The sequence below is a fragment of the Mus pahari genome, chromosome 4 (genome assembly GCF_900095145.1).
Source record: "Mus pahari chromosome 4, PAHARI_EIJ_v1.1, whole genome shotgun sequence".
Taxonomy (NCBI): domain Eukaryota; kingdom Metazoa; phylum Chordata; class Mammalia; order Rodentia; family Muridae; genus Mus; species Mus pahari.
This window is the reverse complement of record NC_034593.1, coordinates 104708891-104734170: the sequence shown is the minus strand read 5'-3', so window position 1 is coordinate 104734170 and position 25280 is coordinate 104708891. Positions and strand designations below refer to the sequence as shown.

The 25280-nt window shown below is 43.7% G+C and overlaps 2 protein-coding genes across 4 annotated transcripts in view; one reads left to right on the top strand and one right to left on the bottom strand.

The window, feature by feature from the left end:
* Nucleotides 1–380: 380 nt before the first annotated feature.
* Nucleotides 381–22206, bottom strand: Extl2 (exostosin like glycosyltransferase 2). 3 transcript variants are annotated; one of them, XM_029538151.1, is made up of 6 exons: nucleotides 21814–22206; nucleotides 21142–21285; nucleotides 18996–19070; nucleotides 5283–5710; nucleotides 4197–4267; nucleotides 381–1055 (listed from the first exon to the last, which is right to left on the bottom strand). In XM_029538151.1, exons 3-6 carry the CDS (start codon nucleotides 19001–19003, stop codon nucleotides 570–572), a joined length of 993 nt encoding a protein of 330 aa, XP_029394011.1. In that variant the 5' UTR covers nucleotides 19004–19070; nucleotides 21142–21285; nucleotides 21814–22206; the 3' UTR covers nucleotides 381–569. The 3 variants fall into 3 exon arrangements, with proteins under 3 accessions (XP_029394011.1, XP_021052283.1, XP_029394012.1); XM_021196624.2 differs by lacking the exon at nucleotides 21142–21285; XM_029538152.1 differs by lacking the exons at nucleotides 18996–19070; nucleotides 21142–21285.
* Nucleotides 22207–22295: 89 nt separating this feature from the next.
* The window catches only part of Slc30a7 (solute carrier family 30 member 7), a 66185-nt gene continuing 63200 nt past the window's right edge, over nucleotides 22296–25280 (top strand). The window contains exons 1-2 of the mRNA XM_021195893.2: nucleotides 22296–22567; nucleotides 22768–22869. Of these exons, the coding sequence (XP_021051552.1) occupies nucleotides 22488–22567; nucleotides 22768–22869 (182 nt within the window). The 5' untranslated portion in view covers nucleotides 22296–22487. The remainder of the gene's footprint in view (nucleotides 22568–22767; nucleotides 22870–25280) is intronic.

The following is a 25280-nucleotide window of genomic DNA, read 5'->3' as shown; positions in this document are numbered from 1 at the left end:
CTGAGCTCAGTCAGTTCTGCTGAGATGGGCCAGAAAGACACCGGCAACCAGGAATTTTCCTGGCTCTCAACACTGAGTTCAGACTAAACTCTCCTCACATGGCTTTTCCCTATACCGCAGGCATTTCAGGCTTCAAATAAAAACAATTGACCTTCACTGAAAAGCTGAAAGTTGTCTCTTGTGAGTCTCTGGAAGCAGCTTGCTGTAGAGCCTTAAGGCAAATGCCAAGGCTCAAACAAACTGGGGAGCAGTCTCGAGATGTAAACAATAATGTCACCACCTTGGACAAAAGCTCTTCACAAGAAGTCCTATCCTGGTAAGGCCAGGTTCTTGGCTTTTGAAGTCCATGTGTTTTATATTCTAGAAGTACTGTGTTGTTGTTTTTTTTTGTTTTGTTTTTGTTTTTTGTGTTTGTTTGTTTTTTTTTTTTCCTATTATAGAGACTTGTGGACTAGATAAGAGTTCATGGTGTTGCTTGAAAAAAACAAAAAATAAAACCAAAAAACACACAACATGGAGAAGCCACTGAAAACCCAGCGCGATGTTTTGGGTTTGTCTTTGTTTCTAGTTCACATTTTACTTTTATGGTTGGCATACGGAAAACCAAACTGGGAAATCATAATGTTGGAGTACTTTAAGGGCATGCCATCGTAGATGTTAACGAGCTTATTTATACAGTAGGATCTCTGCAGAAAGTGCTCTGCCCGATGCCACATTCCGGAATACCCGTTGGTTTCTTTCTCCAAGTTGACCATGTTTATGGGTTTCACGAATATCCCTGAAGGCTTGCCAGTGTGCCTGGTGACGAGGAAATTCATAGCGATGTCGTCACAGTTTTGCGTCTCATCGATCAGCGCGTGGACGGCTGCAGGCTGCTTCTGGAAGAGTTCCAGGTATTTGCTGTTGAAGAAGGAGGCTCCGATGAGCACCATGGAGTACTGGTCGCCATTTCCAGGCCCCGGTGTCTGCAGCTCAAAGCCTCCGTAACTGTAGATACCGGAGGAGGTAGAGACATGTTTTCTAGGTACAAATCCTACAATCTGATCAGGAAATTGCTGAAAAGAGGGGGAAAAGGAACAGTTAAGTGTGGTGTCTCTTTAGAGCAGACATGGACAAAGACGCTTGTGTATGACAGAGGCTGTAGTTTGGTTTGTCAATTCCCTTATTCCTCATTTCTGCATTCTCCTTATTTTTTCCACCCTAACTTCCTCTAACTCTAGACAATGTCATAACTTTGTCTTTGGATAAGCTTGCGGTTTAAATTCCATAACAACCAAAACCTCTCTGAAAAAATCTTACCTTACAAATATTCTCCAGATTCTAGTATCTGATTCAAACAAATTTTAATCCCCAAGGAGACTAGTCCTTTAAAATTTGCTCTAAGAAAAGTTGATCATGCTGGTGTGTGGTGGTATATACCTTTAATCTCAGCACTGGGGAGGCAGAGACAGGTGGATCTCTGGTCTAATGAATGAGTTCTAGGACAGGCAGGACTACATAGAGAAAAAAAATCAAGCCAATCAAACAAATGAACCCCAGCCCCTGAAAACCAGCAGCAGCAACACAAAAACCAAACAAAAAAGAATACTTGCTCTCAAGACTTATTATAGGAGATAAGAGGTAAGAGATAAGTGATCTTTTTTTTTTTTTTTTTTTTTTTTTTTTTTAAAGACAAGGTTTCTCTGTGCTGTGTAGCTCTGGCTGTCTTGAACTCTTTCTATAGAACAGGCTGGCCTGGAATTCCCAGAGATCCACCTGCCTCTACTATCTAAGTGCTGGGATCAAAAGCTTGTGCCACCACTGCCCAGTTATAGAACTGATTTGTTTTTGTTTTTGTTGTTTTTTTTTTTACTGTTTTTCAATTATGATTTTAATGTTCTTGGAAGTCAATATAGATTTTAAACAATGTTATATTTTATGCCTCTCAGATTTCGATAGTTCCTTTTGGGGGGTTGCTACTTATTCAAATGCTAAATATTGGCCCCCAAGATCTGGCTGCTCTCATACAGGCAAATTCCTATGTTTACCAGCCTTTGCTGTGTAAACCTTGCTCCCAAATTTAAAGCCACTGGTTAAATTACTGTAGAGAATAGAGGTAGGTGGAGTTTCGGTTACCAGACTGAGGGACACAGGTGTGGACTACAAGGAGGTGGGGGATGGAGGGAGACTACAAGGAGGAAGGGAGGGATGGAGGGAGAAGGAGGAGGAGGGCAAAGGAAGAGGAAGAAGAGGAGGAGGAGGAGGAGGAAGAAGAAGGTGAAGGAGAAAGAAGACAGAGGGAGGAGAAGGCTGCCATTAAGCCAGATGGATTCTGAGCACATGGCCAGGAGAAGTAGACCCTGAGGACAGGCTGATGGAGCAGAAACAGTAGAAATAGGTGAGATACAAATAGTAAGTACTTGGGGAGCACAGCTGGGGAATTCACCAGGCTAGCATTTAAAAAAAAAAATAGATTAGGGGTAATTTAGTCCAGTAATTGAGCTAAAGCTGATTTTAAAAATCCGTGGGGCTCTGCCTCAATTATTGGGGCCAGGTCATATTAGTAACTAGTCGTTTATTAAAATCCATTTATAAGTTCCTTTTCAAAAATATGAATTTAAATAAGTAAATACAACATAAATTACATATTTACATATACATACAGGTAAGGGATGTGGCAAGATCTCTGAAGAAAGACTAGATAGTAGCAAAGACAATTCTATGAAGGAGGGGACTTAGCAAAGGTAACACAAAAAGGAACAGTAAAGAAAAGAAAACCCCGCACTTAGAGGATTGAAAGTGTAAGAGTTTGCTTCATTCTTGTGAATCATGTGAACTTCACCCAGTTTGAGCTTCATGGTCAGAAGGCTGGAAAAGTACTTGCAGAAGGCAGACGAGAACACTGAGGAGTGTGATACCTGTTGCTGGAGGCAGAGAGGATGCTCAGATGATGGGCAGAGGATAAAGGCAAAGAAGTACCATTACCCACTCCAGATACTGATAAATCTCTCAGGCTGGAGAAAGGCACCACGCAGGATGGGGGTGGGGTGGTTAACAGGCATGTGTAGGCACAAGTGACCGTCCTCTCCAGCATACTTGCATGCATACCAAATGGTGAAGACATGCAGGGCACTGACCAGGCTCATCCACAGTCACATACTCCTCCGTCAACAGATAGAAATCGCTCTTGATACTTTCTGAATAAAACTTAAAATACCATTTATATTTCTTTATACTTCTGTTCAAGCTGTTCTAACCAATCACATTCTTCGTATTGTACCTGATCCTATCTTTATATTTATGACAGGCTGATTTTTTTTTTTTTAACCTTTAAGTGGAAGCCTCGTAGATGAAAAATTACTAAGAACTTTTTGTCTAAGAAGATGTCGCTTTTTGGGCAGGAAAAAAAAAACTGTTAGCACAGAAAAAGTACAATTCATTGATCAATATGCTAGGCATGAAATTAAAAGTAGCAGCTTTTAGAAGGCTGGCGTGGACACAGTGCTGTCACCACCTGCCCTTCGAGTCCTGTGGTGCTATGTGGCAGGTGGTATTAGGGAGGTCTTCCTGCAAATATGATCAGCCAGGATAACACAGTATTTAATCAGAAGATCTGCACACAGTTCTGGATTCAGGTAATCTGTAACATAGCTTGCAAAGCCCAACTATTATTAGTATATGCTCAGTGGGAGAGCTAGCAGGCCATTTATGCCGGCTCACTCAAGCTGGCATTTGAGGACAACCAGGCCAAAACAAACACCTGCCGCCACAACGGCACGCACAGAATTAGGACCTCGGGATTTCTCAACGTGGGCTCGACTAGTATGCGATTTTCTTGAGGCGATACATGGTTTCTTGTAGAACAAGTTTCTTACATTGTTAGTGCACAGGTACATTTGCCAGTCGAGACACAGATGGACTGGGGAAAACTTTTCTGCATTGTAGTCTTGGCTGCACCAGATCGTTTCATTGTTCTTGGGAAGCTAATTCCGTTTTTATTTTCCATTTCAAGATGTTAAGCCAACTTTCATGCTGTCTTAAGTAAGCTCTAAACATCTCCGTTGGCCTATGACGACTTCAGCTATGGTTTTAGACACTGTCTGTACTGTCTCAGTAGCCTCCATTAAAAAGCTAAGCTGCCCGGGTTAGGTATCACATAGATGAAACTTTACCCATATGGTAGCATTAAAAAAAAAAAAAAAAAATAGCAACATTACCTGCCAAATTGAGAAAGCGAAAACAAGGTCCTGGGCACTAATGAGTGTGTCATCGTCTACCATTAACACCGCTGCGATGGAAAGGAAAAAAGAGACACTGAACAGCGTGGACATGAATGAGAAATTCAGGAAGATACCGGGGTGTCTATACAGACCATTCAAACTGACCACTTTCTAACCCAATTACTGGATCAAAAATGTATTCTTAAAGAGATTTGTCTCCAACATGGGGGAAAAAAAATCTGCCTGAAGGGAAAATATCATCATGCAATTATAACACATCCACCCAGAAACTACTGAACACTTAACAAAGCCGAGGTACTTTAAAAAAAAAAAATCACACACCGGAGAAACTGTTAAACATGGGAAGGAAAGAATGTCAAACATAAGGTTGAAGTAAATGTCATTGTGCTGGCTTTATGTCAACTTGAGTTGAGAGGCGGGAGCCTTAATTGAGAAAATGCCTCTATAAACCAGGATGTAAGCAAGCCTGGAGGCCATTGTCTTAACTAGTGATTGACAGGAGAGGGCCCAGCCCACTGTGGGTGGAGCTACTCCTTGGGCTGGTAGCCCTGAGCTCTATAAAAAAAGTAAGTTGAGCAAGCCAGTAAGCAACACCCCTCCCTAGCCTCTGCTTCAGCTCCTGCCTCCCGACTCCTGTGCTGACTCCTTCAATGATGAACAGTGATATGGAAACCAAATAAGCCAAATAAACCCTTTCTTCCCCATGTTGCATTTGGTCATGGTGTTTCACCACAGCAATAGTAAACCTGTCTAGGACTGTCATCTTAGGACTTTTTCTGTAGTGCATAACATACACTCTGTGTGTACTGTGCCACACAGCATACACCTTTTAAACTATTTAAACATTATCCTCTTTGTTATCATCCTAAGATGCCTGTGTGTTCACTCCCTCTGTGTTCCCTCCTCTCCCCGCACCCCCGCACCCCCCAAGCTGCCTGTTGGAAATCTGAAAATTGCTTAAGTGTTTGAAAGTGCCTTTTTAATAACTTCCCTGCAAGCCGGAAGTCCGCCCACACACCCACAGGAGCCCTGTCAGACCTTTCCGATCCAGCTCTGACTCACCGTTGGTCTCCACTTCAGGGAAGACCTGGAGTCGGTTTCTCATTTTGTTGGCTGTCTGTGGTTTGAAGATGACAGGGACTGGGTGAGGCCCTAGAGAATTCCACAACTCCTCTGGTCCCTTCTCTCCAACATTGTTCCACACCACAATCACTTTGTGCAGGTTCGGTACCGCCTGATAATGATTTAAGAGTCTTAGTAAGAGGTCTGTTCTGTTGTATGTCTGTATGATGAGAGTGAACGAATCCAGGGCCGACTTGCTCGGGGATTTGATCTCCCTACGCAGAGTGAGCATCTTGTCTTCTTTGATGTTGGGGAGTAAGTTGGTCAAAGCCCCCGCTACCAGCAGCAACACAAGGATGACCACCAGGGAGAACCGGAGCACTCGAATCCCCATGACTCTTCCCGGAAGTTTGCAGATGTGACAACCCCTGGAGTAGAGACGGCAATAAAATACGGTCATTATGTTTCGATTAAGTCACTGACCACTCTTGTCAGGGATTTACATTCATTTGTAAAGTGATTTGGTCTGACAAATATTAAAAAATGTGGTCTTACATTCTTTTAAAAATATGTTTATCAATTCTTTGAGAACGCCATACAATGTATTTTGATCATATGCATTTCCCGCTCCTCCCAGAAGCTCCTCCCACATCCCCCACCACTTCCCACACCACTTCAGGTCATCCTTTTGTCTTTTAAGAAGAACCCACTGTTGGGGTAACCTTTTAGTACAATGTGTGAAGGTTGTCTTTGTACTATTCCATTGCAGATTGCTCTACGTGCAGAGAGCTGAGTACTGGGGGGAGTTGGGTACTGTTGGGTACTGTTATTCTTCGGGATCATCACCTGCCACAGTATTTTGTGAGCATTCACCTCCCTCACTTGCTGCATGGCTTAATAAAGAGCTGACAAGCAATTGTTAGTCAGGAAAGAGAAGGTGGAACTTCTGGGCTGAGAGAGAGTCTCATGGAGAAGACCAGGCTCAAGGACATTTGCCAGCAGGACACCGAGGCGGTCAGATGTACCAGGACCGAGAGAGAGTGTTAAAGAACTAGCCACGTGGAGGGGGTTGTGAGCTAAGATAATAAGATTAAGTCAGTCCAGCTAGCTGAGAGGTAGACTAACCTAAGGCCTAAGCAATAATAACAATCAGTAAGTCTCTGTGTCATTCTTTACACCACTGGTGAGTCCAGAGTCCCACTATAATCCAGAGTCTGATTCGTGCTGACCATATGTGCCTAAGTTTGGGTCTACTCCTTGAGTATAGTTCACCTCCAGGGACCAAACCCATCAAAAGAAAATGAAAAACATGTCTCTTTCACCCTGATGCATCAGCATCAACTATCAATAGCTCTCAGGGCTGGGAACTCACGGCCCTCCCACTCATTGTGAGGATGTCCCGGCTAGCTTGATATTGTGCAGGCAGTAACCACGGGAGCTCCCTTCCTGTTCCTCCTTCTACTCCTCCTCCTTTCCCCCCCTTTCTCCTCCCCCTTTGTCTTCCTTCATCTTTTCCTCATTTGATAGTTTAGACAACTCATGGGGATTCAATAACTTTTCTGGAGCTATTAAACAATTTGAATAATAGCACTAGGTTTTATATCCAGAACATCCATGCCTATATGCTCAAGACTGTAGGCCGTGCTGTTCTGTCAGGATTCACATGCATGTTGAAGTAGGAGAGCGTGGTAATTTGAATGACAATAGCCCCTGTAGGCACTATATTTGCATGCCTAGCTCCCAGTTGCTGGACTGTTTGGAAAGATAGGAGCTGTGTAGCCTTGTTGGAGGAGTGTGTCAATGGGAGTGGGCATTAAAGTTTCAAAAGCCCCCTCCCAACTTCCCCCTCTCTCCCTCCTTTCCCCCCTCTCCCCACTCCCTCACCCCCATCTCTGATTCTGTCTGCCTGCTATCTACAACATCAGAGTGTAAAGCTCTCAGCTTCTTCTCCGGCACCACCTCTGCTTACCTGCCGCCGTGCTCCCCACACCATGAGAATAACAGACTAACCCTGGGAAACTGTAGGCAAGATCCCAATAAAATGTTTTCTTTTGTCAGAGTTACCTTGGCCATGGTGTCTCTAATGCAATGGAAGAGTATCCAAGACGGAGGAGGGGGTAGAGGGTTGGAGAGGGGGAGGGGGGTGGGTGGCTCTTGTATTTCCACAGGACCAGGTCTCACAGCATAGACCACAAGGTATGGTGATGCACACTGCAATCCCAGCGTTCAAGAGGCTGAGGCAGGAGGATGGCATTTTCCAAGACAGCCTGAGCTCCATAATAAATACTGAGACCCTACCTCTAACAGAACAGACCAAGCTAACCATGGAATCGTAGCAGTGAACACAACAGAAGAGGATAGCTTGGTTCCTCACTGGTTAGAAAGTTCTAACTAATCAACCTCTCTAATGTACAGGCTAAATCTTTCTGTCAGTTTTACAGACTTAGAAATGATTTTTCTGTCTCTACACATTGCCATTTTCTGGACTGCTACCTCCTGCTCTAACACTGATAGTTTTCAATTAACCCTGCCTCTGGTTTCAGACAATTTATTACCCCACAAACCTCTACTGAGCTTTTCAGGCATATCCGTATGTTATTATTTTGGTAACTATCTCGAATCCATTTTGTCAATAGGTAACTCCAGTTTGTCGTAGCCATCTTACAGTATAGCCTCCATGACTGCCTTTGAGAAGGAATCAGGGCTTTGCATAGTTTCCCAGTGCACCATAAAGAGATAAAACCAGTGGAATCACCACGCTTTGCTCTCAGACCCTGCTCTAGGCAGCGGCCTGAGTCTTTAATATTATTTCAGGACAAACTAGGTACAGTCTAGAGAAAATGTCTGCCTTTCTTCCTCGATTTAAGGTCAGTCCTTACACACTAGGGCCTAGTCTACAAGTACAAAACCCAGACTAGGGAAAATAGATTCTCTAAAGACATCCATTAATGAAGAGACTAGATTAAAAAATCAATAAATAAACTAGGAATTTCTGGTCAACATAAAAGTCCTTTTAAGTCAACAGAACGGATTTTCCCAGAGGAGAACGAGTATAAGGGTCTGCGAGAAACAGCTCGGTGGATGAAGCGTTAGTCATGCACGCTTGAGTTTGATCCTTAGTATTCATGTGAGAAGCTGGGTGTGGTGGCGAGCATGTGTAATCCTCTGCACAGACAGAGGCAGGTGGGCTCTTGGTGCTTACTGGCCAGTCGAGCTTAGTGGGTGAGCACCATGTCCCAGTGAGAGAGAGAGAGAGAGAGAGAGAGAGAGAGAGATTATTTGTCTCAAATAATCAAGGTGGCTGAGGAACGCTATGCTACAAGTTGACCTCTATCCTCCCGTTCATGTGAGACCATGTGCACGTGTGCACGCACACACACCTACACACAGAAAAAGAGAACATGAGATTGTTATTACTAGTGTGTTTGTTTTGAGTCAGGGTCTTGGGATATAGCCCAGGCTGGCCTTAGGTTACATATAACCTAGACTAACCTCAAGCTTGCAATATCTTGTCTCCTGGCTGCTGGTTCTGTATCTGTATTATTCCTGATGACTTTGATCCATTTTTTAACCTCACTGAAACTCTTTTCCTAGATGACATAGCAGACAGAATATTTATTGCTCAATCCTGATAAAGAATGAAGAAGCACTTAGAAGCTCTTGCTGAAAACCAACCCATGGGAACGGTCCAGAGTAACGACTCCACTCTCTTTAAGACAGAACTGCCTTTATGTACCGGGCTCTGCTCTTTTTCATAGTGGTGTTCACACACAGACCATATCTAAGGTCTTCATTCACTTCTGTGGTTGAACTCAAGCAACTGCAGCTAGACCATTGTCCCACAAGCAACCCCTTAGACTAGTCTAAGCAATCTGTCATTCTGCAAAGAGGACACCTTACAGCAGGGCTGGGTTAAAATAAACAACATACACCTAAGACCTCACTTCATGTTCTGAAATAGGTTTGGTTTTTTATTAATTAATTAATTTATTTATGTTAAATCCTGATCATAGCCCGTGCTTCCCCCACCTCACATCCCATCCTCCTCTCCCATTCTCCTCTGAGAGGGGAAGCCCCACCCATCAACCCCACCCTGGCACATCAAGTCACTGGAGCACTAGGTGCATCCTCTCCCACTGAGGCCAGACAAGGCAGCCCAGAAGGGAAAAAACGGGATCCACAGGCAGGCCATAGAAGCAGGGACATACTCCACTCCAGTTGTTGGGGATTCCGCATGAATATCAAGCTGCACACCTGTTACATATGTGGGGGCAGGAGGATAGGTCCAGCCTGTGTAAGGTCTTTGGTTGGTGGTTCAGTCTCTGAAAGTCCCCAAAGGTCCAGCTTAGTTGACTCTGTTGGTCTTCTTGTGGAGTTCCTATCCCCTTCCAGCCCCTCAATCCTTCCCCCTACTCTTTCAGGAGATAACCTGAACAACCATAGAAAGATTTCTCTAATTCAAGGGCAAAGAGAAAGCACACAGAATGCTTTCATAGCTTCCCTTTAAGTTTCTGAGAATGGACAGCTCAGGGAAGGCATTCCCTGATGGGACAGCATGATGCATCACAGGCAGCTTAATTTATGTTTATTTTTTTGAGAAAGGGTCTCTCTTTATGTAGCACAGGCTGACCTTGAATGCACAGTCCTCTGCCTCAGTGTCCTGGGTTCTCTGACCACAGAAAGGCACTATCGTGCCTGACCTTGGGAAGAGCTTATTCACAAGGACAAGCCACAAAAGTTCTCGTGTTTCCAGTCCAGATTTGAAAAGCAGTAATGATTTTGACGGAAAGACTTTTGCAGAATCTTCAAGGGTATTTGGACTTAAACTATGTTCTGAGGTTTGTTCTATTAAGAAAAGCAATTTTGTGTCTCCTCCTCTACCACGGGCCCACTCTAAGGTATGAATAAATTAGTAACATCAGCCTTCACGCAATTACTCTTTGAGGACGGTAATCTAAGACTTTAGAGCCTAACATTTCCATTCCGTGCACTTTCTTACTAACACAGCACATGCTGCTAAGATAATCAACCAAAGACACAGGAATTACTAAACTTGATTCTGAAGGCTTGAAAAATCCTTTTAGCACTGAATTTAAAAATGGGTCTCATAAAACACATGTTCAGTTCTGCATGGTCACTTATAAACACACTCAGGGTAAAACAAGGTTTTGCCAACTGCATTAGAGGACTCTAGAATTAAGAGCTTTGTGCTACTTTAGGTAGTGTCTTAGTCAGGGTTTCTATTCCTGCACAAACATCATGACCAAGAAGCAAGTTGGGGAGCAAAGGGTTTATTCGGCTTACATTTCCATACTGCTGTTGATCACCAAAGGATGCAGGACTGGAACTCAAGCAGGTCAGGAAGCAGAAGCTGATGCAGAAGCCATGGAGGGATGTTCTTTACTGGCTTGCTTCCCCTGCCTTGCTCAGTCTGCTCTCTTATAGAACCCAAGACTACCAGCCCAGAGATGGCACCACCCACAAGGGGACCTACCCCCTTGATCACTAATTGAGAAAATGCCTTACAGCTGGATCTCATGGAGGCATTTCCCCAACTGAAGCTCCTTTCTCTGTGATAACTCCAGCTGTGTCAAGTTGACACAAAACTACCCAGTAGCTAAGTCGAAATGGCATATTCTTAAACCTAGAAGTGTTTCTATCCACTCACTATCTGTCACTCTAGTCTGGGAAAAGTAAAGGAGATTAATAGATACTATAGATATTTGTAAACTGTAGACAATGTCAAACACACTCTGGACTGACAGCGTCCCTTTCATTTATGCACCTAAGCTGGAGTCTGTCCCCTGTGCTGTCACACAGGCCTTCTAACACCTAATCCCCTATCTTACCTGTATGGGAAAGGTTTCCGGAGAGCTGAATAATTGATGTCTTTCGAGATAGATCGTAAATATTTCATTTGGCATTTATTAAACAATTAAATTAAATTATGCAAATTTTAGAATTTGCATGGAAGAGCAAAAGAGAAAGGACTTTCCAAACTTCAGTCCAAGGGGCATACTACACGAGAACAGCTGAAGTCAAGCACTCTTGGATGCACTTTGAACAACAGTTCAAGCTTTCAGTTTTTTTTTTTTTGTCTTTTCTGGAGACCCTATCACCTAACCCACAGCTTGGGCTCTCAGTGGGACATAAACAAACAAACAAACAAACAAACAAACAAAAAAACCCACATCAGCGAGCTGTGAAGTAAAGCTGGCCATCTGGCTGTTGCTCTCAACCCTGCTACTTACGGTCAAAGTCTACCATGTCTGGATAGCTCCTCTGAGCTAGTTGAAAAACGGAGGTTCCTCTTCTCTACCTTACCTGGGGAGCCCCAACCCCCACACTCTACCTGAGGAATGTCACATAATCCTTTGCTTCCTGGAAGCCTCTCCATGCAAATGAGGTGTCCCCAGAACCTTAACCGGCAGCCAATGAAACTTCACGGTAAGAAGAACCCCTTCCCACTTTCCAAGGTCTATCTAGTCCCTGTCCACCCCAAGAAACTGTATGTGCGTAATGTGTTTCATTGAGTATCTCCTGAGAGAGCTGTTTGACGATCACCTAAAGGAACTGTAGCACTAACGAGCTGTAACCCTGGTACCTTCAGAGACCTCCCTCCAGCATCCACTGCCAGACCAGGATCCTGCTGACCCACCCATTCCAGACTTGACTTCATCCGCCCCACCCCTCCATGTGCATGTTCCATCCATCCCTGCTTGACGTGCTGCAGAGCCTGGACACCACAAGGGATGAAGCAAAACATGGAACCACACTGTCTCATTGAAAGGTGAATCCGACAGCTTCTTATGCCCCCTTCTTTTGAGACAGTCTCTCTATGTTGCCCTGGCTGGTCTGAACTCATTTTTGCACCAGGCTGGGCTTGAACTCAGAGATCCACTTGCCTCTGCCTCCCTAGCACTGAGTCTAAAGGTGTGCATCACTAAACTCCCTAGAGCTCATAGCTCTTAGTCTATGTTTTATGCCTTTCTCTCACCCGGACAACCACACTAGATGAGATACGACCCTTAAACACTGCAAACATAAAAACTACAACATCCTTCTTGTCTCTGGACAAAAAAACAAAATCAAGGCTCTCCCAGTGATTATTTCTACTTGTACTTATGCTCCCATCTCATCTCTTTGTAGTAAAGAACACATCCTTTTGGTTATTTTGATAAACTGTTATCCTACACCAGAGGTATTCCAACCAGGGATTATTGTACCATCCAGGCAATAGCTGGCCAAGTCTGGAGACGTTTTGGGGTTGTCATAATGGAGGTGGAGATACTGTTTGCTATCTAGAGGGTGGATATAAGGGGTACTGCTAAAAACATCACAATGAGCAGGATGGCCCCCACAACACAGTATTACCTAGCCTCTTACGCCCAAAGTTCCAAGGTAGGGAAGCTTGAGTGTTCCTTTTAGTTGACTAATAAGATCTACTTAAACATGATAAGAAAGATGGCTACCAGTAAGCCCACAGCTCTTTGTTATGTGCAAACACGGGATAATATTTACATGCCTCATTGCATCGATTTAGGGTCTAGGGAGAGACACTTGCCTAGGCATCCTGCAGCCACATTGGGATACACAGCAGCAGCAACAATGCCAAGGCAAGCTTTTCTGGATAGCATGCCTGTCTACAGTGGTATGGCTGTCACTAAAGTAAATTAATTCGTGTACCAAGACATTCTTACAGCTTCAGTGTGATGTTACATTGCATACGATACACCCATCTAAAGAACATGAGCAGCATGTTCTTCTAATATCCTCACAGGGTTTTTTGGAAACATGGCATTTTGTTTTTGTTTTTTTGCTTTTGTTTTTGTCTTTAAGATGGGTTCTTGCCACGTAGCCCAGATTGGCCTCAAATTCTAACTTGTGCTCCCTCAGCATCCTGAGTGCTGAAAATGCAGGTAAGCACCAATGATTTATTTTTGAAACACTTTCAGTGTCCCAAGGGAACTCAGAACAGTCTTTTCAAATCCCATTAATCTCTTTCTTCCCTAGCCCCAGAAAACCACAAATGTATTTTCTGTCTCAATGAATTTGCCTATTTTAGTCATTTCTATGAATGGAACTATACATTATATGGCTTTTTTATCTTATTCCTTTGACCTAGCAAAAATTATTTTAAAATTTCATACACATACATAGGCATCTCTTTTTTGGCATGTATATATATATGTGTGTAATATGTGTGCGCATGTACATCTTGAATGTGGGTAGGCATACCTTTGTATGAACTCCAGACACTAGGTGTCTTCCTCAATTATTAGCCACTTTATTAACTGAGGCAGGTTCTCTTACTGACCCAGGAACTTGCAGATTTGGCTAATCTAGCTAGCCCACTTGCCCCAGGGACTCTGTCTCTGCCTCTGGCGGGAGCACAGGGATGGGGGGGGGCATAACATACCTGCCTGGCATTTACTTGGGCTCGAGAGACCCTCACATTTGCACTGTAAGCACTAAATAGTGAAGCCTCTTCCTGGTACCCCTCTCCCCATTCTATTCTCACCGCCAGATAACATTCTATTATACAGATGTTTCACATTTTGTTTTCCTGTTCATCGATGGCTGGGCACTTTGGTTGTTTCCACATTTGGGTTATTATCGATATTGCTGCCGTGAACACTTGCGAGCAAATGTTTCTGCAGGCATTTGTCATCATTTCTCCTGGGTGAATGCTGGACAGTGGGATTACTGAGTTATGGTGGGAGGAATGTTTAAGCATCTGAGTGAAGTGGTTTCTGGGTGATCATGATTGGAACTTTTTTAAAAAAAAATGAGGACATAAGGTAAAGTGAGAAAGAAAACAGTACACAGTAAAGGAACTATGAGTTACAAACACACGGATGTATTGAGACGGAAAGGGAGATCTGAATTTTCTAAGACGCTCTATTTATCAGCAGTCTCCAGAAGCAGTGCTGCTCAATTCTTTCCTTGGGGCTGGCTTCTTCAGAATGGAGGAGCAATAATTATGCAGAGAGAAGCTGTAAACAAATATGCCAGAATGGAGCAGGAACAACAGGAACAACAACAAAAAAATGTCCTCTGGCTCATCAGGTAGGAACACAGCGAGCATCTTGGCACCAGACCACCAGGATCTGCCGCGTTCATCTTGTGCCACAGATGGTAGGAGACTGATAACGGTTCTGCCATTTCGCTGCGAGATCTGCCCGATACAGCACAGACTGTTTCTTTTTGGGCTCCTTCTCCAGGATATGTACTCGCATAAAAACTGATGATTACAGACTACAGATGCTCAAAAAAAAAAAAGGCCTTCGTCAGCCAGGCCTTTCCCCCCACCATCCCAAGGTGGAATGCAGAGGAGGACTCAAAACGTGGGCCTTCCGTCTACAGATCTACAGATGTGCAAGATGACAGCTGGAAGAGACAGCTGCCCATCGCCTAGCAGCCTAGCAGCTCCTGGCATGCAAATAGCACCGTTCAAACTGAGGCAAAGGGGCAAGCCCATCTCTATTTGCCATTTACCTACAGAGTACTTCCTTCTGCCCAGGTGAATAAACGTCTACTCGATTCTTGCAAGTCTCCCTCAGTGCTGTCCATCCCGTGTGCTCCTTGGAACTCCAGACATGGAGACAGGCACCGTTTCCAATATTACAACTGTGTCCCATCAGTCTTTCCAGAGTGGATGTATCTCTTCTATTACATTTATTTTGTGAGGGGAATGGCCCTTGTCATGCACGGGGAGGTGAGAGGACAACTTGTGGGAGTCATTTCTCTCCTGTGTGAGTCTTGGGGACCGTGCTCAGGTTGACAGGCTAGGCAGCAGCTGCTTTTACTCGCTAAGCCATCTCACTGTCCCACTGGTGGCAATCTTTGGGAAGTACAATAGCATCTGGCTCACTGTCTGAGTCTGTAACTGTGCTGTAACGTCAAACAGTTGAATGGACTGAGGGGTCCTATGTTGAAATTGCCCTAACTTGGGTTAGAGAGATTATTTAGAGGTTAAGAGCACTGGGTAGCTTTTCAGAGGTTTCAATTCCCAGCAACCACTTGGCAGCTCACAACCAACTGTGATGTGATCGGATGCCCTCTTCTGGCATGCAGGCGTCCATGCAGATAGAGCCACTCATACATTAAATAAATCAATTTTCAATTGCCCCAATTTTTGCAACAGATGCCTAAAAAGTTAACAGAATAAATTCAAATATAAATTAGGTCCCATCAAGAGGGCACTCAAGAAATGTTTCCTTACATAAAAGACTTGGGCCGTCACTGTTAGATGATGGGACAAAAGAGTCACAAATGGGACCTCAAGCCCAAGCCACACAGGCCTCTTTTCTGCTTTCAACACCAGGATTGGGACTTGTTTGGTTAGAGAACACAGATGCTCAGGAAAGGGCGTTCACCTGCCAGGAGATAAACTCAACTCAAAGTGGAAGGAAGGGCTCAATCAGAACTTGGGTTTTGCTTCTCTCTATACATATACATGCACAAGATGTAGCCAAGGTGCTTGAGTAATAGATAGCCCAAGTCTCTGGCTAGTTTTGTTTTCATTTACAACCCTGACCCTACTCTCATCTTTCTGGGGTTACTCTGAATTGAAATATTTTTTATTATCTCAGTTTCTACAGAAACTCTTGGTGAACAAACTTATTTGTCCGGGGGTGGGGGGTGGGAAATCACCATCTGTTAGACATCATCATCCTTTCCCCAGAGGTTTAGGAGGTAAGGATAGCTAGGAAGTGTCTGACTGACCAAATTTAAGCAGACAAAATTATCACCTACATGAATGTTACAGTTTGGTCCTGAGCTGCCTTTCATAGGTTCATGTGACTGAATACTGAGTCTCGAGGTAGCAGCATTCTTTAGGAAGATTATGGGGCCTTTAGGAAGTGGGGTCTAGCTAGAGAAAGTAGGATCACTCAAGGGTAGGCCTTATGGGTTATCCATCCTCCTGGGTCCAGCAGACCTCTATCTCCTCACTGACCCCATATAATGAGCAATACAGTCCAGCCACCATGGAACTACCATCTGCCATGCTTTTCCTCTCATGATGAACTGTAACCTCCCAAATGGCCAAAATGAATCCTTCTTCCATCAAGATTGTTTCTATGAGCTATAAAGTAATGAATACACTGACAGATTAAAATTTAGTTTGGGCTCTTAAAAGTAATGAAACTATAGACTTTACTGCCCTGTAATGAGTTTTTTCATTAAAATTTTAAGCAAGATAAGCTAGAATTTACTGCAATCTAAAGTCTTTTTCTGGGTGTAAGTACACTGTAGCTGTCTTCAGACACTCCAGAAGAGGGAGTCAGATCTTGTTAAGGATGGTTGTGAGCCACCATGTGGTTGCTGGGATTTGAACGCTGCACCTTTGAAAGAGCAGTCAGGTGCTCTTACCCACTGAGCCATCTCACCAGCCCCGTAGAAACTGTTTTTAAGGCACAGCCTGTCTCCTCCAACCTAGCCATTTATCATTGAGGCACACAAGGAGGTTCTCTCGAGTGTCATAGTGCACAGGTGTGAACTATTGAAGCTAAAAAGTGTTCCTAGCCATTCTCCTTTCTCTTGGAAGTGTCACTTAATCACAGATGATTAAGATGATAATGATGTGTTGGGAGATGACCAATTTAATGCAAGCATACTAGAAGAGGCTCAAAGAGTGGCCTTATTCCTAAGAAGAACATTGCAAACTCGTACAAGGACCCAAGGCATCAGTGGTTACTATGCACTAAGCTAGAAACAGAAAAGCATTTTTAGCCCAACAGAGTCTAATGCAAAATTAGTTTGAGAACTGGGTCAAAAAGAAGTCAAATCCATCTGCAGATCTTTAATTTTTGCCATTTCAGAACACTGGTGCTTTTCATTTGAACCTCTACCTGTTTTTAGTAATATTGGATTGGAGAAGAGGAGAGCAAGATTGTTAGACGACAAGCCCTGGACTGTCCTGCAAAGCTTTCCCTCCTAGCGGAAACTCGTTTTCAGCAGCTTCCAAAGTCACTTCTTGAAGAGAAACAGATTCATGCATATGAAATACGGCTTGTAAGTATTTCAGGTACTAAGCCTAAGATGGAATTCTCCCATTCAGGTGAGCTTTTTCCCTTTGGTGGGGAAAGGTCACACAATCCAAGGCGCTCTATCCTGTCAACAAATACTTATAGGCTCTTACCACGTGACCAGCACTGTAGGAAAAGAGAGGCAGACATAGCCCCTGCCCTCACACGCTGTCTGATCTTTCCTCCCTTTACATCAGACAATGGTTCCAACTGATAGCACATCTAATTTTTGAAGAGGAAAAAAATAAAATAGGCACACTTCATTTTGTAGATGCAATAGCTGGGACAGAATATGAAAAGTATTTCCTGTAGCACAGAGTGCTGGGCCAGAATCAAACCCCCAACAGAGCCGTGGGCCAGAATCAAACCCCCAACTCACCCGGAGCTACTTTGCATTCTCTGTGTTTTACAGAACTCAGTTTTCAGTTTTACTACAGATAGCAAGAGTATTCCATATAGAAAGGTAATGGAGGCGGTAACATACGTTCAGTGACAGGGTGCACACTTACTGTGTATGTGAAGCCACAGGCTCAATCCTTAGACAAACTGATAAAAACAGATACCTCATTTAATCTTTGCTAAAAGGCCAACACAAGATGGCTCAATCCTAGAAAGGCTTCCATCCACGTTAAAATAAAGGAAGGAAGGAAGAAAGAAAGGAGGAAGGAAAGAAAGAAAGAAAGAAAGAAAGAAAGAAAGAAAGAAAGAAAGAAAGAAAGAAAGAAAGAAAGAAAGCAGGGTACCACATGTACTGATTTTATCCTAACATCTATACTATGATTTTAGTGGATCCACCTTAAAAGAGGCATGATGGTATTTTTCTAATAAGTCCTGGTCCCAAATTTTTATTTGTAATTTTGGAGACAGAGTCTCATTATACAGCCAAGACTGGCATAAAATTCACAGTCCTCATGGCCTAGCCGCCCTAGGGCTGGAACCGCTTCAATGCCTGCTAGAACTTTTAGTTTCAAGAAAACAAACCAATCAATGTAGAAAATCTGAACTAAGCCAGGTCTGTTGACACATGCCTTTGATCCAAGGACTCATAGTCAGAGCCAGAGGCAGGCAGATCTCTGTGAGTTAAGAGGCCAACTTGATATGCATACTGAGTGGCTTCTTGGCTAGTCAGGGCTATAGAGTGAGACCCTGTGTCAACCATTAACAGCAGCAGCAGCAGCAACAACAACAACAACATCCAAACAATAAACAACCTAAGACTAAAATAATGGTATTTCACCAACGTCATATAATTCTATTTACAATAGAAAACAAGACAAAACAAACAAAAACACCAGACACCCAAGCGTCCATGGATGAATAAATAATCATCAATTTGGGAAGTGTAATATACACATACAATGGTCTTTTAACTCTGCCTCAAAACGGAATTTAAACTATGTGAAACAAACGCTCACACAAAAGGGACAATTACTGTATGCTCCCACTTACATGAGATATTTAGTGCAGCCAAACTCACAGAAACATGATGAACACTCATGGTTGCTGAGCGCTGGGAGCAGGTGGAGGAGGATGGTTTTATCTGGAGATCAGTTATACAACAACATAAAAATACTTGAGACTACAGAACTGCGAGAACCATTAAGATGGCACATTATGTTAGATCTATTTTACTGGGATTTTTAGTTAGTTGTTTTTTAAAGAGTCAGAGCCTGTCACTTACCTCATCATATTATTAATTTTTTACAACAGCATTCCTTACGACTTCAGTGCTTCAGAGGAACCGGCTCTCTTGGTACTATTAAAAGATAGCAAAGAATTTTCTGTGATGTTTTCCGTCACTTTTAAATGAAAAAAATTGCTATTCTAAGTTCTAAAAATGACATTTGGGGACTAAGGTAGATAGTGTTTCCTTGTTGGCTGATGCTAACACTGCAGTGCTCTTGTCTTTAGATTTCTCTGGGGGGTCCAGAAACAGTAAACAGAGACTGTCCCAACTGATGCATCTGAAACCAGAGCACACACATCTCAAAGTGACGCCGAGGACTGTGAATATAATTTGCATCACTGGTTAATTCCTAGACTCACATCCATCTTTACTCTTACCCTCTATTACAGCTCCTTTTTAAAACAACACTTCACAGGACAACAATCTGATGTCTCTAATAAACCACGGGTCTAAAATAGGGTTGCAGATAAATGCCACACGGATTACTGAGGTTGACAGATGGCACCCTTCTCATTCTTGCTGTCTGTTACCGGAAAGGACCAGGACAGGAGGAATGTCCGTCCTTTCATCTTCTCTGCTTTCATATTTCAATCTTCAACCACACAACTAACCACGCCATACAGTGTGCACAATTCATCTAAAGCGACTAACTGAATATATACAGAAGTATTTAAAATAGAGATACATTTATTAACTTAAGAACCTTTATTACTGTATCTCTTTTGTAGTCTTCCATTTAATCTTTGTAATGCACGAAGGACCTATGACTGTAGACTTCTTAAGTGCCTCATCTGACTGCAGACTTGCTTAAACGCTGACCACTAACACAGATCTGAGGACTCAAAAGCACTGTGCTCCCCACTCATTCTTTCAATGATAAGAATTACTGCGGGAGTAAGTGAATGGGTGCGCACAGAGAGAAAGGCTCATCGAGCAATTGCTGTCTCTGCTCACTGTTTCAAATTCATCGCTGGTGCACAGCCTAAAGTCGGCACAATTCTAAAATACCGAAGGGTTTGCCTGTCTCCCCACCTCCCTCTCTTTACATTAATTTGTCCTCTCCATAAAACTCTTCCAGGAGAAGAACTCTGACTTATCTTGCTTTATAGTCTCAACACCCAACACATACAAGATAATCTCCAAATGATAACCGAGTTCAATTTTGATGCGTGGGACATATGTTAACATGTGGGACATATGTTAACCTATATGTAGGTTAACATGAACAGGGTCAATATTATTTCAAGATTACAAAAAGAAGTGATTACGCAACAACTTCTACCCCTAGAACTTTTCCTGGTTTTAAGAGTGTCCTTCTGTGCTTTATATTGCAAACGAAAATGCCTTTAACGCTGACTGGCCATTATGCTGTCCAGGGCTAAGGATAAAATAGCACGGCCACAGTCAGAAGGGAGGAGATCTTCAAGAGCAGATCTACCTTATATCGTAATAAAGCTAGGAAATTGATAAAGCTGAAATGAAATTTCTTTAATGTCTCTCAAAACTATTCAATAACAGGCAATGTGGGTTTCTTCCTATCTATGCCAGCTAAGCAACTTCGGATTTACAACAGTGCAAGATGGAATACAGAATTTATTTCCAAAGGCAGGATAAAAACCATATAGGCTCAAATCGCAGCTGACCTTAATGTGAAGGCTGGACATCCGTTGCTGAAACTTATTTCTAGATACCATCCCCACCATCATACTTAAATAAAGCAGTCTTGAAGGGGAAAAAAAAATCAATTGCAACAGCTATTTAGCCTTAAACGACCTAGTCTGCAGCCAGTTCGGGCTTCCTCAGCAATGCAGTAGGGTAGAATTTAAAAACTGCTCTGAACAACAACAGCAAAGTAGCCTTTAAAAAGTAAATGCTACTAATTGAGAATATTTGCTTACATGAAAATAATGGCAAAGACAAAAGAGACATGTTTGTCCTAGAACTTATAATATAGAATCAAGCTGTTTGTTACCAGCAGTTCTTAAAGAACATTTAAAAAAAAAATTACTACAATATCTATTATCAAAAATCAAATTACAGAATAAATCCTTCCTACCCACAAAGTTCCAAGAACGAGGGCAAAACAGGCAGAGGTACCAAATGGAGAAATAAAATCAAGAGAATTTTACAGTTGCCTCACCTCTAGTGCAGAAAATTGCAGCGGGGCCCGCGGGTTTTTGCAGCTTGGTTAGCATAAATCGAAAGAAGAATCTCCTTTGCTTGCCTCTTTTCCACCCCTTTCCTAAACTGGGCTTCCAACCTCTCTGCTGGTCCAATTGATAACCTAGGAATGCGCCGCCTGCAAAGTGAGTGCCTGGAGCAGGGGACAGTCCCTGAGTGGCCACCCCTCCCTCCCTTTGGGTGAAGCTCCACTTCCTGTTAGGCAAAAAGGCATTCCCAAGAAGCTCGGTTTTGTAGTTTCCAAGCCACCTCCCCAAACCAGACCCTCTATCCGGGGTTTCCCCTTCTAGGTAACAACTTTTAATCATTCACGTGGTTGGCCAGCTGACCTTGTCTAAACAATCCCCAAGAAAGATGCTGGAGAGTGTCCCTCTAGCCAGCCCAGGCCCGCAAGGCTCATCCCCAGCCATTCCCCCCCCCCCCCCTAAGCAGGCTTGTATCTGCACCTCCTGAAATGGACCATAGTGACAGCTACTGTCTTGGGGGTGACAAGGATACTAAAGGAACGTGTCTGCGGTTGCCTTCAGGGCTGCAACCTGCAACCAATTGAGGTTGCAGGGGAGAAAGATCATGAAGCGGACCTCAAGGCCATAGTCTATGGCCCTCTTCCTAAAGGACGTTTTTTAAATACCTTTAAGTGTTTCTTTTGCAAAACACTCAACGATCTCGTCCCGCGTGACGGTTTCCGCGGGTGGGGGTGGACTCCCTTAGCGTTGACCTCGCGAAGCCATCCTCGCACATCCCGCGCCGTGGCGGCGCAGCACGTGGCCGCCTGGGCTTTTCAGTGATGCTGCCTAAGGCACAGCGGGGATTTGAGGTCCTTTAGGGGGTTAATGCTGAAGGGGCAGGAGCGGGCTGCACCGCATCCGGGGACGATGTGGTGGACGATCCGGGTGGGTGACAGCGGGCCCTGAACCACTCAGCCGCGTCTGCAGAGCGCCAGCAGGGGTATCTCTCGTGAGTTCGGGAGATAGGACCCCCCAGCTCAGCTAGAGATTGACTCCCCAAGCTTTCAGCCCGGACTTCCCGCAGCCCCCAAGCCCCGCCTCCTCCCGTAGGCCCCTCCCCTGCCGGAGCCCCCGCCCCCGCCCCCGCCTCCCGCTTTCCCGTCCCAGGACGCGTTGCGCGGCCCGGGCCGGAAGTCCTCGAATTCCCGGGTGTGTGTCTGTGTCTGGGTCTCGCGGCGGTGCCGCGGCGGTCAAGCGCTTTGGGGTCCGCGTTTGAATCGTCACCGCTGTCACTGCCGCCACCACACCGAGTCACTTCTAGAGGGACGGAGACCCGGCCCTTCGCCGGGTGGAGAAGATGTTGCCCCTGTCCATCAAGGATGATGAATACAAACCAGCCAAGTTCAATCTGTTCGGCAAGATCTCGGGCTGGTTTAGGTGCGGGGTGATGTGTTTGCTGGGAGGGGGCTGCCCGGGATGCTGAGACAAAGCTGGGAGCTGAGGATGGCCTGAGGTCCAGCACGGGAGCGTCAGCCTCCTGCTGTGGTGGACCGAGCATGCGGACTGGGTGGATTTTGAGAGGGTCCCCGCAACCCCCTTGGCTCCTGCTTGCTTCTGATCACCTGTATCGTGCCCAGGTCCATCCTGTCGGACAAGACATCCCGGAACCTGTTTTTCTTCCTGTGCCTGAACCTCTCTTTCGCTTTTGTGGAACTCCTCTACGGCATCTGGAGCAACTGGTAACCAAAGGGGAAGATGATTGGGGCGGAAGCAGAGGGTGAGGGAGACAAGCCACTATTTGCTTAGTGCCACGTAGCTCCTTACCGGCAGGTTCAGGTCTTACCTTTGCCACTACCACTTTTGCTGAGTTGCTCTCGCGTACTCTCACCAAAAGGGAAGGGCTGCAGTTCTAAGATCGGGGACTCTTTCATTTCCTGCAACTCAGTAAACAGAACTGACAAACAGGCAAACAGGCCCCCTCCTCAATATTTTTTTTTTTTTTTTTTGGCAGATGGAATGAATCTCTTTAACAGCTTGCCTTAGCTATGTCTCAGGAAGAATGAGAGTCCTGTTAGCTAACCTGCCTGTGGGTGTGGCTTTTTTTTTTTTTTTTTTTTTTTTTGGATTTCACTCCTAAGATTCTGAGAGAGAAAGATCTGAGTGGCCCTGTTAAATTATTATTGTCTTTGAATGGCTTTTGAAGAGGTTTGTGAAGAGACCGTTGGCAAAACATATGCCACTCTCTTTTCCAGTGAAACTGTCTTAGGATTTTTCTCGTATCTTTACTGCAGTAGAGAAATGTCATATAATTTTCTGAGAATGCCATTTTGACTTGAAGGCTTTGGTGTCCCCTTTGGGCTTTTTGTTTGTTTGTTTTTGTTTTCTGGTGTCAAGATTTGGGTCAAAGAGAGTCCGGTGTCATTAAGGAAGTAAAGTCACTGGTATTTAAGTATTTGCTGTGGGATAACTTCTGGGCTTGTGAAACTGCTCTGCAAATAAAAGAATGAGCACACTTCTCAAGTGTGCTAACTCCATTTGTAGATTTTATTCCCTTCTAAGAATCGATAAAAGAAGGGCTGAAGTTGAGAGTGCTCGCTGTTCTTGCAGAGGATCAGAATTTAGTTCTCAGCACCATATCTGGTGGCTCACAGCTGCCTGTAACTACAGCTTCAAGGGATCTGACATTCTTTTCTCCACCTCACAGGCACATGCACACATGTGACAGACACAGAAAAACAGACAGGCACAGACAGACACACACATGCAGGGATAAAAACAAAATGTTAAAGAAAGAGAATCTATTAGAAGATGGGGATATAACTCTCCCAGAATCGTTAGGTGTGTTATATAGGGTCATAGATTAACCTGTGTCATTTATGGCCTATTTTTTGTTACTTCTAGTAAACTAACTTGGCCTCTGTCTTTTAAAATCCATTTTCAGAGGGGAAAGAGATTATAGTCTTTGGTCTCTAGCTCTGCTGTATTTGAGCAAAGTAATTGTTTCAATCAAGTTATCATGGCATCTGTTCTGTGGCGTACACCTTTGATCCCAGCAATTGGGTGGCAGAGGCAGGAGGATCTCTGAGAGTTCGAGGCCAGCCTGGTCTATCTACATTGTTCCATGACAGCCAGGACTAAGAGATCCTGTCTCAAAAAAGAAACAAGCAAGAACAAAAACCCCGAAACAAAACAAAACCTTTAGTAAGTAGTAAATCATAAGGGTTATTGGTTTTGTTATTGTTTGGGGTACAAAAGTCAAATGAACATCATTAACTTAAGGTATTTAATAACCATTTTGATTCCCCTGAGAATTGTACATTTCAAAGGGTACCTCATACCATTATTTTTAATCTCATAAACTACTTAATACCTTTCGATAGATCATGTGTATTGAAAATACTATAGTCTTAACTTATATTTGAATATAATACTTTAATAATGAATATATTTATAATATACTTCATATTTTCTTCTTTTTAAATTATCATAATTTTGACATATGTGCTGCTTATTCTATGACTACATTGTAGCTTATGTACACACACATCTTTTATTAGTTGCTTTATATTGCTACCTAGTATATTTCATTATGACCTTTCATTGGCATAAATCACTTCATGGAATACCTTGCTCTAGGGATTCATACCTTAAGTGTCTGAACCATCTATTTCATGGAAAGTTGGGTGTATAGTACCTTTCCAATCTTATCACTTTAAAGTACTAACGCCATTTTTGTCCAAGCTGTCTGTCAGTATACATCACTGCGTAAGGGAGACATTAGTGGGACGTGGCTTGTTACCCGTCCGTAGGTGGTTTGCTCCTCTGTTTTTTGGGTCACTTTCTGCTATCCTCAGGTGACTTGTTCTGTCATACCCTCATGGTTTATCCTTTCATTGTTAAATCGTTCAGACTCATGCGAGCTTTGTCACCTGTTGTGCTGCACTCATTTGTACCTCTGTATATCAAGTTTGATACCCACAGTTGCTTAGCTCCATTATCAGTTGGTGTCAGTAGCTGTGAAACATAAATCATTTGGTGCTTGGGAGGATCTAGAAGTTTGTTGGGGATTGTGGTATAGCTTAGTGGTATGGTTCTTGCCTACTAAGTGCTAGGCCCCAGATTTAGTCTCTAACATTACCAAATACACACA

Coding starts and splice junctions, on each gene's coding strand:
- Extl2 (XM_029538151.1), bottom strand. Junction 4,268..5,282: donor CCCTGAAGTGGAGACCAACG/GTGAGTCAGAGC, acceptor TTTCCATCGCAG/CGGTGTTAATGGTAGACGAT. Junction 1,056..4,196: donor TCGCTTTCTCAATTTGGCAG/GTAATGTTGCTA, acceptor CCCTCTTTTCAG/CAATTTCCTGATCAGATTGT.